Source organism: Mycteria americana, chromosome 9 (assembly GCF_035582795.1).
Source record: "Mycteria americana isolate JAX WOST 10 ecotype Jacksonville Zoo and Gardens chromosome 9, USCA_MyAme_1.0, whole genome shotgun sequence".
In the NCBI taxonomy this organism is placed as follows: Eukaryota; Metazoa; Chordata; class Aves; order Ciconiiformes; family Ciconiidae; genus Mycteria; species Mycteria americana.
The window spans coordinates 44,293,215-44,306,240 of NC_134373.1; the positions used below are offsets into that span (position 1 = coordinate 44,293,215).

The 13,026-nt window shown below is 37.7% G+C and overlaps 1 protein-coding gene across 9 annotated transcripts in view; it reads right to left on the reverse strand.

Moving 5' to 3' along the window:
• The window catches only part of CCDC148 (coiled-coil domain containing 148), an 86,042-nt gene that overhangs the window by 32,366 nt on the left and 40,650 nt on the right, over nucleotides 1–13,026 (reverse strand). For all 9 annotated transcript variants that reach the window (XR_012777138.1, XM_075512037.1, XM_075512034.1 and 6 more), the window contains 2 exons: nucleotides 10,948–11,086; nucleotides 8,022–8,228 (listed from right to left, as the gene is read on the reverse strand). Coding sequence is in view for 8 of the 9 variants with exons in the window: in XM_075512037.1 (XP_075368152.1) it covers nucleotides 8,022–8,228; nucleotides 10,948–11,086 (346 nt within the window). In the remaining variant the exon portion in view is untranslated. The remainder of the gene's footprint in view (nucleotides 1–8,021; nucleotides 8,229–10,947; nucleotides 11,087–13,026) is intronic.

A 13,026-nucleotide genomic window follows, 5' to 3' on the forward strand; every position in this document is an offset into this window, starting at 1 on the left:
AGGTTGCAGGCCTAGGGAACTCCCATGCAATGGATTCCTTACATGTCAGCCGCATTCCACCTGGGAGGCTTCTTCAATGCTGTGCCTTACCTAAAAGTGTGAATATAAGTTCTAATTTTTAAATCACCTCTGCCTTTATCCCACACTTGTGTGTCAGTAACCTTATGAAGAGACATAAACCTTTAAAATAGCAGATGTGTCAATTAATAGTTTACTGTGGAAGGAAGTTCAGATTTACAAGGGGGGCGGGGGGTCCATATTAAATATCATGATCACGTAGACATACTTAGCAAGAATCATTGCTGTTTACATGTTTTGGTTCATATGCTGGTGGTGGCAGCCCAGAGAGCTGCGGTGATGAGATACTGTCTCCTGCCAGCAGGTTAAGCAACATGCTGATCAGACATCCTGCTGTCCGTGCTCTGTGATACAATGCTTAAAATTCTGCTGGCCATTAGCTTCATGACAAACACTAAGCATTCAAAATCCATGCTAACACCTAATCCTAAATACAAAACCCAACAGCCCCCCTGCAACAGAGGTTATAGGGCAGCAAACACTCTGAAACAGCAGGTCACTCAGCAGTCCAGCAGTGAGAATGATGCTCACTTTCCCTGGGGACAAGACTTAGCTCTACTGTCATGGCGAAGAACTCGTCTGTATTACTTTTACAGAGAGTGCAGCACCTCCTGAGACCACACTGTTAATACATGAAGTACTTACGACATCAACAGCTATTGACATCAACAGGTATGTCAACAAACTACTGTGATATTAACAGGTGGTGGTCTGAAGTCACCAATAACTTTCAACTCTAAAAACCTGTTCCTTCTTCTCTAGACTGAGGATTCTTCTACCCTGAAAACTTCTGAACAGCACCTGGAATCACATCCAGACTCCACAGGGTCTTGAATGACAAAACAGCAAACGGTACAAGCTAACAGTATTCTGCTTCTGACTGACTCACACAAGACCTATAAGAAGTCCATTATTAGAGCATTTGGCAATGGAATAATTAAGAAATAATACACTTTCAAGTTTGTTTGTTATCTCAGAAGATAATCTCGTTCTGGCTGTGATTAGAAAAACAATGAAAGTTCACATCCCTAGTAGATTTTTGACTGGTACTCTTGAGCAGCTTGTGCTCCGCAGGCTACCTCTAAGAGGTCTGCAAGAAATAATGGAGAAAAGCAAGGCTACTGGCACTAGGATTAATTTTGTTACATTAAAAAAAAAAATCCATATCCACCTCTAAAAAAATTTTAATTTGAAAATCAGAAAGGGGTTAAAAGTAACTGTTTTGATCATTAACAGAACTGTAGACATTTTCTTCAGCTATAAAAGCATTTAAATCTGAAAAAAGGATATGAGAGAAAAGCATTTGAGCATAATCCTCAGTCATAACCTGAAGAGTAAAAAGATACATTGCTTTCAGTTAGGAAACTTAGTCACAAGGGCTAGGACTGGTACCTATGAAACTTGTGATCCAATATAGGACCGGTTTTAGTTCTGTGAAGCTGAAAGCACGTCACATGTTCTTTGCTCAAGAGTGTGTGTGAACAGTTTACTTTTCACAGCTTGTCCTTGTATTTCCTCTCTCTTCTCAGTCAGCATTATTCAGAACATCTTTCTGTTCTTGACAATAGGAGTGTCAACATTTTATTAACATGTTTAAATATTATGTAGGCTTAAGTATTCCCACATGCATAACCTTAAGTAAGCTGCATTTCTATCTACAACTACTTAGCTAAATTTGCTGTCCTTTTATATACAGTAATATCTCTTCTAGTTCCTTCTGCAGTCGTATGAAGAGCTCCTTTGATCCTTTACTATTTTGGCAAAATTTTAATGCAAATTATTTTGCTTGCCTGAGGTGCCACTTTCCTAGCTGAAGAAGGAAGGAAGATAATTCTCCTAAGAAAATAAGGTTAGTGTGAGCTGTCTGCTTGTCCACCTATCCATCCTCAAGTAATTTTGGGGATCACTGGATAATTTCAACTAAGTTTGACAGATAAGTGTATGTCTCAAACATACTTAAGATCCTACAAGCTTCGATAAACCTAGCAGCCAGGTAAATGAGCAAGATGGGTCTCGGGCTGAGGCACTACATGCTCCTCTGATTGGCTGAAGTTTTGGAGTGCAATGGGTTGTTTAAATGGATCTCAGAGCTGACAAGTCAGTCCATGGTCTCCTCCCATGCAGGGTACCCCTGCAGCCCCCCGTTACCAAAACCCTGCAATTTATGCCCAGTACATAAGATTAAGCATGCAGTCATGATATTGTACTCAGAAGAATTAAAAGGAACACACATAATGGGAGTTACCACAGTTTAACAAACTGCCCCTTGTCAACTTCACTGGAGCGTGTGGCTCTGTGTGTGCTCCTAGTCCTTCCCAAATCTGTTACGGTCAAATAATGAAGAAAGTGTTTTCAAATTTGTATGTTGTCTCATATAGCATAAGTTCTAATTATAATGCTGCAGCAAACCATGAAGGCAGTTTAAACTAATACACTTTCCACGCAGTTGGCATAGTGCAGGGGGTTCACTGCTGTGGCTCAACTGGTAACTCAATGGCTATGTTAAGCTGATCACTTGCAATTGCCTGCGCGTTGCCTCCCTTACAATGTGTTGTGCGCAACTAACAACATAACTAAATCACCAGAAGTAGAAAGAATGTGTGGTTATAAATTACACTGCAAACAGAATTTATGAAACAGGCAATAGCTGAAGTCTGAACTTCTATTTCTCTCAGATTAGTATTTACTAAACCCCTCTGAAATACAACGCATCTGGTTAACATAATGAGCATCTCGTTATTTATCTTTGTGTTCTGCTAATAACTTTTTCTTAATTAGCAAAAAGGATAATTATGTTTTCAATTGTAGCTTAAAACATAGAGAATGTCTGCTTTTTACACACTTCATAAATAGGTTTATCAACTACTTCTGTGTGTATTGAAAGAGTGAAGTTAAAAGAACATTTCCACCTTTGTATTGTGCCCTTACAGTTGCATCACCATAACAAAGAGCTGTGAACTGCACCAGGAGGTAAGAAAAAAACATTTGGAATGGTAACCCCTTAAATCTGCCATGTCCTCAGCAAAATGTTAGGTAATATACTGTGAGAAGATTTCAACAGAGACGTTGATAGATTCAGAAATAACAACATCACGTGATAGAACATGTGGTATAGGAAAAGGGGGGGGGGGGGGGGGAGAAGAAAGGAAAGGCAAGGAAAATTTGCAGAGACAATCTCTGCACGTGCTTCAAGCTTCTTGCATATGAGCTTGACTGACCCAAAAGCCATGTAATTCATCAATGCTGTGCTGACCTCAAAATAATAAATCCAGGTTTATTAGCTCTGGATTAAAAACATACTACTGAGTCAGAGTTGGCTTTCCTTTGGTGAACTTTAAGATGTTAGATATTTGCTCTCATCCACTTTGGAGAAATATTATAGCATCCTACAACTCTTAAGTTCACCACATACTTCCTGAATGAGTACTTGTATTTAAAATTTAGGTTATTAAAACTTCCTTGTATTTCTCATATCCAACAAATGAATTGGTCACCTCAGTGGTGAATAGACAATGCTTCTGAAAAAGAAAACTCTTCTTTTAAATATCCCACTATTTAAATATTTCTTTTTAAAAAAGTTTCCCGCAAAATGATCAGATTATAGTCAACATACTAGATTTGATACCTATCCAGACTACTTTTTTTTTTTTTTTTAACATTCGGTTGTAGTATTTCAATGTTGATCTATGGCAGTCAAATCATTCAAATCAGTGACTTGACTATATGCTGACTAGGGAGATACAACTTTTTTCCCCTGAGTTTACTGGCACATCCTTTCTTCTCATTATACAGGAAGGGAGAAGGAAGGCAATCTGCAACATGCTTTATATGATTTGCAATATCCCAGTTTATTTCACCTCACTCTTTTCCTTGTGAAATTAATTTATCTTAGTTTCTGCCAGGATAAGGAATGCAAGAGTTGCTCTCCAAAAATTCACAATGTATTGCAAGAGATTTTAGCACTGGAGTGGGGACTAATCCTGGAACACAAAAAGAGAAAAAGAGAAAAGATTTAAAGGAAGGCAGGTGCATAGCTTTATGCTAACGAAGAAAAACCCCACCCTATGCATCATACACAGGAGATTCAACTGTCCTTTTGTCTACTGTTGTAGGTCTTCCCTTGAGTGCCCCTTTGAAATTGTTTATATGAAGATGCAAAGTACTGGATTATAAAATATTTTAAGATAAATTAAATAGAAAAATATTATTTTGAATGCATGCAGATACCTTGACTGAATTTCTAAATGTGTTACAGCAAGTACTTCAATCCTTCAAACACCTACTGTGAAGCAGCACCCTACTAACCCTCTTAAAAGATCGTGCTCTCACTTCATCATTACTTAACTACCTTGTGACACAGAAGAATTTGCTTCCCTATGTTGTTTAGAAAGAGGAATTTTACAGAGAAAGATAATTTTTTTTCACACAGCATCTACTACAGAACCCTGAAAGTGGTTAAATCCACACAGCATAAAGCATACCAAATATGAGTGATTCTTGATCACTCATTGAAAGTGTAACCCCTCATGTTTTTGTTTTGTTTGTTTTCCCATGGCAAACAGGGGTGTTAAAGATACATACCACAAACATTTCCTCTTTAAGAATGTACAGTATACCCTTACTAGTATTACCCATTTCACACTTTATTCCGTTCAGATGACTACCATATGGCCCTCGTGATTTATTTCACCTGAGCTTCTTGAGTTGTTTCAAAATTCCTCCTTAGAGACTCTGATTTCTGTTAAGGACACACACTGATCTTCTGTGAGATGGAACATGGAATAATAATTTGAAAGTCCTTTCCCCAAGTAAAAACTGCTATAAACATAAATTTAACTTCTCTGCTGCTTTACTATTTAATTGTTATCACCTCTTGTCAGTCACAAGGCCTAGAGTCTCACTGATGGCATAGTTGCTTCTAGTGCATTTAAAACAGCTTTAAATAATGTATTCTTTAGTCTGCTTGCTATGCCTTTGGTTTGTTGATGACAGATGAAAAGAACTATGTAGAAGTTAGGTGATATCATGTGGTTATTGCAGTAATAAAAAAAAAATGCATAGCCTGTCACATATGAATATTTTCTTTCTCTTTTGCATTGCTCAATCTGTACTACAATTAGGAACAAACTGATTTTCACAAACAGAGAAAGAAAAACTCTTTTGAAAAACCCCACAAACTCAAAGAAGTATCAAAATTTACAGAAAGATATCCCTTTTAAACCAAATAAGTAAAACAGGCTAAATGGTTTACTGACTGGAAGTGAAATAAAAGGTGTCATATTCAGAGTCTAGTCTTCTCCCACTCTATCATTAACAGCTGCTTCAACAATCCATTTTGGTTTTAATATATTTCTGCATATTCTGTCTGCTAAATGGATCTAACGATCCTTTGCATTTCTAGAACTGCTTACATATCTTACAGCGTGTCTCATAACTTCATTTTACAGCTGATGGAAATAGCCATATAAATGCTATGACTTTCTCTGAAACCTGCTGGTGTAATGAAGGAGATCTGTCTCTCACATTCAGGATACAAACTCTTCACAAGCATACCTGGAGTTTACTATACAGCTAAATCATTATAGCAACTACATTTTCCCTCTGGCAAAATGATACGAGTAAGATTTCCTTCTGCTAAACTTACTGAAATGCAAAAAATTAAGTCAATTAATGGCCAAAAAGAAAAAGTGGGATAACAGCCCTAATCCCTGATTTCCAGCTCTACACTCATTCCCGGAGAGACAGATTCACTTTTTACCCCATCTTATGGATCCTCATCAGGATGGGTTTTTATCAGTGTAAATTAACTCCCTAGACTGAGAGTTACTTTTTACCTGATAGCTGCCAACAGCCACTTTCCACAGTATGACATTCTGTAGCTGCTCACTTCTGAAGTATAGAAAGACAAGTCTGTAAAATGAACTATAACTAGGTAAAGTATGAGTTTTCAAATGCATATACCCATGGAATCCAAATAAAAACCATGGATACATTCAGAATAATTTCTTTGAAAAACAGCTAGCTCCTTGCCCAATTTCAACTTCTGCCCTCTAGCCCTTTCAGCTGTAGAGCTGATCAAAACAAGGTTACAATGATACCCTTCTTTAATGAAAAAAAAGTACCTTTTTAATTCCTCTTTTCTGGGAAACAGGTGATTTGTTTTAGTTCAAACGTTCAACATTTTAACAAAGCCACCTTTGAAAGCAACCCTTGAAAAGTGTAGGCCTAATAGGTTTAGTTTCAAACAGTTCCAGGTTACTGGAAACAGGAGGTCAGAATCCAAAAAACTTTCAGACAACGTTCAATGCATCGGTGAGAATCTTAAGCTACATGGAGACAAGACAAGTACTCCAACACTTGCTTGTTACTTTTTGTGGGGAAGAAAAAAAAGAAAGAAAGAAAGAAAAAAAAAGACTGACTCATAAATTCACAGTTCTGGAATAAATGGCCCTTCCACCTCTAACTGTGCAGATAAGAGACACAGCAATTCCAGAAAGGGAGGTCTAGGTGAAAAGAACCAACAGCCCCCCCCCCCCCCCAACTCCAGAGAACCACTCCTTACTCCACTTGGCTCCAGGGATGCTTGCCACAGGAGTTAAAATGGGGTACTCCCCACTTAGTCAAGCCCAGACAGTTTCTAAGCTTAAAGTGTTTAGATTCAAACCTTCCTATGAAAGACGGCTTGAGGAACAGGAGACAGAAGGTGTTTTGTATTATTACTGTAGTGAAAAACTAGCATCAACATCAACAATCTTAATCACCGTACAGGTTTTACTGTGTTTTTCTACTTGTAGAAAACCAAAATCAAGTGTTTAGTATTTCACTGAAAAGTAAGGTTCAACAGAGATGTTGGTAAAGTGAGAATAATACACCATGTATGCTTTCAGATGTTAATTTCTGTGCAAGTGGAAAATCACAGAGAGCAGTTTAAACAAATTTTAACATGCCTTTCATGCCCAGAAATGTGATTCCTCTTACAAATGCCTTAGGCATCAACATCATAACATTTTCTCTTGTGTCCAGGCTCCTCCCATTTTATTCTATTCTCTTACCAAAACCAACCCAGGTATTTTTATCTTTTTTTGCCTCTTAACACAGTAAATCACCTTTCAGAATATTGCAAAACCTCCATAACAAGGGCAAACAAGTTATGGGATCCATTTTTTCAGGTCTTAGAAAGCATTCTTAAAAATAAACAGAAGACAGATATTCATTATTTCTCTGAAAACAGACTAGCATTAATCTAAAAAACTGATGGTAGTGATGATGAACGGAACGTTTCGCTTCCACTTCCGAGGATTCTAGTGTTAAAAGCAATTACAAACTAAGCCTCAGAAAGTATAGATACCAATCCCACTTTGTTGAGGAAGAAACACCCAAATATTTTGTGATTTGCCAATGTTACAGAGGAACCCAAGGAATATGATGCCAGACCTTTACTCCTGTAGCTTGCTTATAGTCTCTCATATTGTAAACTGCAGAACAAATCTTGTTCTTCCAATGCTGAAATACAGTTCAAACTCTTCGATGGTGCTCAAAATCCATCAAAATAAAAGTGATTGCAGTTTATACAGAGATTACACCCACAGTACGAAACTCATCGTAAGGCCTAAAGTGTGCTAGGTGATCAAACTCTCAATCAAAAAAAGACAAACTAAGTTCAAGAGCTGGTTGAAACACTAACAAGGATTCTTATTGGTAATGAAACAGACCATCTTCAAAACCATGTGCAAGTCAAGCTTCACAAACATACTGATCTCTGCCAACTGATTATAGTTTGCTTTTTTCCCCCTACCTGCCCAAAACAATTCAGTCAGCCCAGTAAAAACAGGATTATGACAACTAGCTTCAGTTAGTTTTTCTTCACTTAAATACTGTAACTTCATTTTGAATTTAGCAGTAAAAAACAGATTTGCATCTGGTAGATGTATAACTGAACCTACCTTTGCCTTCAGATCAGCACAAATCTCCTGTTGCTTTTGTTTGGTATTAGCCAACACCACTTCTGTCTCATGAGCAGCAGAGGCTTCAGCAATAGTTGTCACTGCCTTAAGTAAAAAAGCTTTCTTAGCTTGAGCCCAATTTAATATCAAGACTCTGCGCTGATTCTTAATGAAATGGTAATGATCCCAAGCTTTCTCATGAACAACCTAAAAAAGTAAAGCATTTCAGAAAGGTTTAAAAACTATGCATTAATAAAATAATTCTAGACATTTTTGCAAACCTTGAATATAGTTGATTTAATTGTTACATCACTAATATTCCTATGGAATCCACAATTTAGGGTCCAAAAGGTATTCTGTTAGGTGCCAGGTAATCTGCAGTCTCCCACTGTCGGTAGGCAGTGATACCACTCCAGCCTTTCCTTGTTTGCCTGTACCACATGGCACTTCAATATCCTGATGTCCCACTGTTCTTTTCTGAACTACCCTTTTGCATTATGAATAAATTAAATGCAATGGTTCCTTCCTGCCCTAAAGTACATAAAATGCAAGTAGGTCCTTTCAATACATCTTCAGAGATATTGAGCACTTTTAGCAAGATGAGGATCTTTGTAGCAAATTATGATCTATAGAGAAACAGAACACCAATTAAAGCAATTGTACAAACCCAGTACAGATGAGAATTAGCTTCACTTTTCCTTTCCTAACAGGAAATCTGGAAATAGATTTTTAGCTTGCCAAGCAGCATACTGCCACCACCAATGTCACCACCTAACAAAAATGGTGAGTGTTTAAACACACATTCTTTGGCCTTATTCCGTGAGGTTCCCGAGGACATTCAAGCTTCAAGACTTGACAGAAGTAGTAACAGGTAAGGCTGCATAGACTGAGGCAGTAGACCTGTCTTATATCCCAAAAAATACAAGTTACAGGGATGAAGAAGATTCTAGAGATGGCTGTCTGCTCACAATTGTCAAGGGGACTGTTGTGGTTTAGCCCCAGTTGGCAATTAAGTACCACACAGCCGCTTGCTCACCTTCCCCCCACAGTGGGATGGGGGAGAGAATCGGAAGAGCAAAAGTAAGAAAACTCGTGGGTTGAGATAAGAACAGTTTAATAATTGGAACAAAAATTAATTATAATAATAAGAAATTGTAATCAGAAGGAAAACAACAAGAGAGCGAGAGAGGAACAAAACCCAAGATAAAAAAAAAAACCACAACAAAATAGTGATACAACCCCTCATCACCCCCTGACCAATGCCCAGCCCGTCCCCGAGCAGCAATCGCTGTTCCCCAGCCGACTCCCCCCAGTTTCTATACTGAGCATGACGCCATATGGTATGGAATAGCCCTTTGGTCAGTCTGGATCAACTGTCCTGGCTGTGCCCCCTCCCAGTTTCTTGTGTGCCCAGCAGAGCATGGGAAGCTGAAAAGTCCTTGACCAGTGTAAACATTACTTAGCAACAACTAAAACATCAGCGTGTTATCAATATTATTCTCATACTAAAATCCAAAACACAGCACTCTACCAGAAAATCACCTCTATTCCAGCCGAAACCAGGACAGGGACCATTCCTGATACTGATTTCCAGGCTTTTGGCAGGGGACAGGGGGATGCTGACTCATCTGGTGCCTAGCTCACAGATATTCCTATCAGCTCATAGCTGGATGAAGACAAAGTGGTACCACTACCTCCGGAGCTTCTCTTTGGTCAAATGCACACAGGCCACCGCATTAGAAGTTCACATTGCCATTGCTGCTGCCACAAACTCAGGTGAGCCTTGCTAGGAAGCACCTAAAGCCAAGACACTCATAAGCAAGAAATGGGATGGAGAGTTTGGACTTCTAAAAATAGACCTCTCTGATGAGTTCCTACTGGATCAAGCACTCGGTGCTTGTCCACTGATCCGTTCTTCTTCAGAAGGAAGAAGGCATAGAAGGCTCCAAGTTTAGTATTCTAATGTAACACAAACATTTGAAAACTAGATTCTTAGTACTGTTTTAACATTTCTGTATTTGTCATGCTAATACACATACTAAGAGATATCAATTCAATGCAGAATTATGATTTTTAAATTTAGAATTTTTAAATTTTAAATGAACCTTCAAAGAATTAGGGAGACCCATTAATAATGGCTATGCTTAAAATATATCTACATTGTACAAAGCACGTAATTATTTAGCCTGGTTCTCACAAGCAAAAGTTCTGAAATCCACAAGAACTTTATTTTTGGCGAAACTATGCTAATTATCAATATCACCTCACTGTCACTCCTTTGCACTAGGCACTTCTCAAACACAAGGAAGTAGATGGTCTAAAAATACATACAGAGATAAAAAAAGACTCCTACTTTACTTATGACATCCTGAAGTGTTCTGGCCTTGAAATCGGTTTCTCTATTAGCTGCTATGTGCTTATTCACTGTGGAGTGTAAAAGGAATCAGCAATCAATTTGAAAGGCATTATGCATATAAAAATAGCCTCTCCCTAAGAGCAGGAGATAACTTTCCACTCTTCCTGCTATATATGTGCCACAGACCAATTAAAATAACTATTCCTAGACAGTGCAACAATGCTATACATCCTCATAAAAAAATAAAAATACCACGAGAAGCAGAATAGCATAACATAACTATAAAACTGTACAGCAAAAGCAGTGCTAACAAACTAATTTTGTGAATTTGGCTGTAAGAGTATGTGGAACTATAAAAATCTCCACAGTGCTTATTTTGAAGAAGTGATAGGTTTTCAAGTTCATGCATTTTGAAGACAGGGACATCCCTTCCTCACTGTACCGAATAAAATTTATAATTAAAAAATTTTAAAATAAAAAACTTTGATAAACATTCTGTAATACAGATGTTCACTACATGATCTATGTAAGAATTTATATACTTGATCTAATATTTAAAACAACACTGACCAGATCATGCCTAGATTTGTGAGGAAGGTATCTCTGCAGCACATCGAGGTACAAAGTCCTCCTCCTCTGAAGATCACTCCGATACTGATTGATAACAGTCTGAAAAACCCACTGATCTTCTTGCTTCCATTCAAAGTTCCTATAGAAATGCAAAACAATCAGCCCCAGTATAACAACATTTGAAAAGGAGGAGTTTGGTTCTAGTTTATTTTTAAAGGCCTAACCTTTCGGTGGACACACAGTCCTGAACCTGTAAACTGGATGTTGGATCAGAGCTGAGAAATTTAGATTTACTTTAACGAAACAAAGCAAACCTATATTGCTTTTCTAATGTGACCATTTATTGTGCCATCATTCGAGTGAATTGTTCCTTTTCCAACCTGGCTTTTTATTGGGGAATGAGACTGTTTCTCAAATATGTTACATTAATGAATAGTCACACCACATGGAAAATACAATGTGAAAGAGGAAGAAGATGATCAGTTTCTACCACTGAGCACTAAATAAATGATCAAAATGAAGTGATAGTACCTGTAGGTAGCTAAATGAGGAACTAGTTTAAAAACAAACTTCTGACAGCCATAAACTCATCAGCAAGGCATAAGAATCACAATTTTTTTAAAATAGGAGGTGTAGTAATCAGTATGCATTCACATATCTCAGAAAATTAGAGTAGCAAGAAGTAACATAAAAGTAAAATAGAGTACCAGGTTTGGATTTAGTAGATTAGATTTTACCGTCAATCTGAACTCTTGGCCTTCAAGGGATTAACGTCAGGCTTTTATCGTCAGCATTAATGTACGAGCAGCAACACTAAGTCAGACCAAAAGGTCTCTCTATCCCAGTGACCCGTTTTCAAAAGTGACTAAAAGCCTAGGGAAAATTAAAAGGCGGCAATCATATGACTCTACCGCGCCCCCCCCCCAATTCCTGCAGCCTCCAACTGCTTGCAGCTCTCGGATTTCCTGAGCCAGCAGCAGTGTCTTGGTACTTAATAGCACTGCATTCAGTAAGATGTTAGAACAACCTTATCCTTACGCAGGCAGAAATATCAGGTATTAAAAAAGAGGGGTTTTTGTGAGATGCTCATATGTAATTAACATTAAACTACGTTTTCTGATACGATCTAGCATTATCTCTAAAGAGAGAACAGTGAACACAAGTATTAAAAAAAATTCTATGTAATCCAGTTTAACACAACTTTTCTTTAAAAAACATTTTACCGTAAAACCACAGTGTATGATCACCATTGTACAATATTCTGGGCCACCAAAGGCGGAAACAAGAAAATATCCCTAGACCTGTTAGTTTTAAGAAAATGAAAGCTTCACCTACAGACATACCTCAAGAATGCAAAGATGCAATATCCCATTTCAACAAACTGTTTTCAAAGTAATATCCTGTCAGGCAAGGGAACCCCATCTCTTGATGACATGTGTTCCACCTTTTTTCCTCTCTACTGGCACTTTCTGCTGTTGCATGCTTTGCTGTGAAGTTGGCACAAATTTAGACAGAGGTCCACTTATCCTCACCTACCTAAATTTATTTATTTAACATTTATTTTACAGTTTTCTTCAGGCAGACTAATGGGCTTTATTTTTACCCTTATGGTCTTAAGAGGGATTTAACCTTCACCCATCTTTCTGGAGATGGCTAGTGATCAGAGGTTCTTTCCTCACCGCTTCAATTCTTCATCCTCTGACTTTCATGAAACAAAAATTATTCTTAGCTTACTATAATATTTTAAGTACAGAATCATTATTCCAGGATCAGAATGGTGGTTACTTAATGATAACCAAATACAAGGAAACATTAAAATTACTATTCCCTAGTAATGAACACCTTGTTTCTTGCACTCCATGTGTACTTTTTCTGTATTTTCTTTTTCTTTGAATAAATGTTAAAAGTTACTCTTGTCTTTTATGCAGACAGCATCACAATGAAGATGGCCAGGTAAGGAGAAATCACATCCTACCTCCTCCAACTCCAATAACATGATCATGGCCACTAGTGCTACAAACACATCAAAACAGAGAGCTCTGCAGTAATAATGTTTGTATTCTATACAGAGAGATTCCA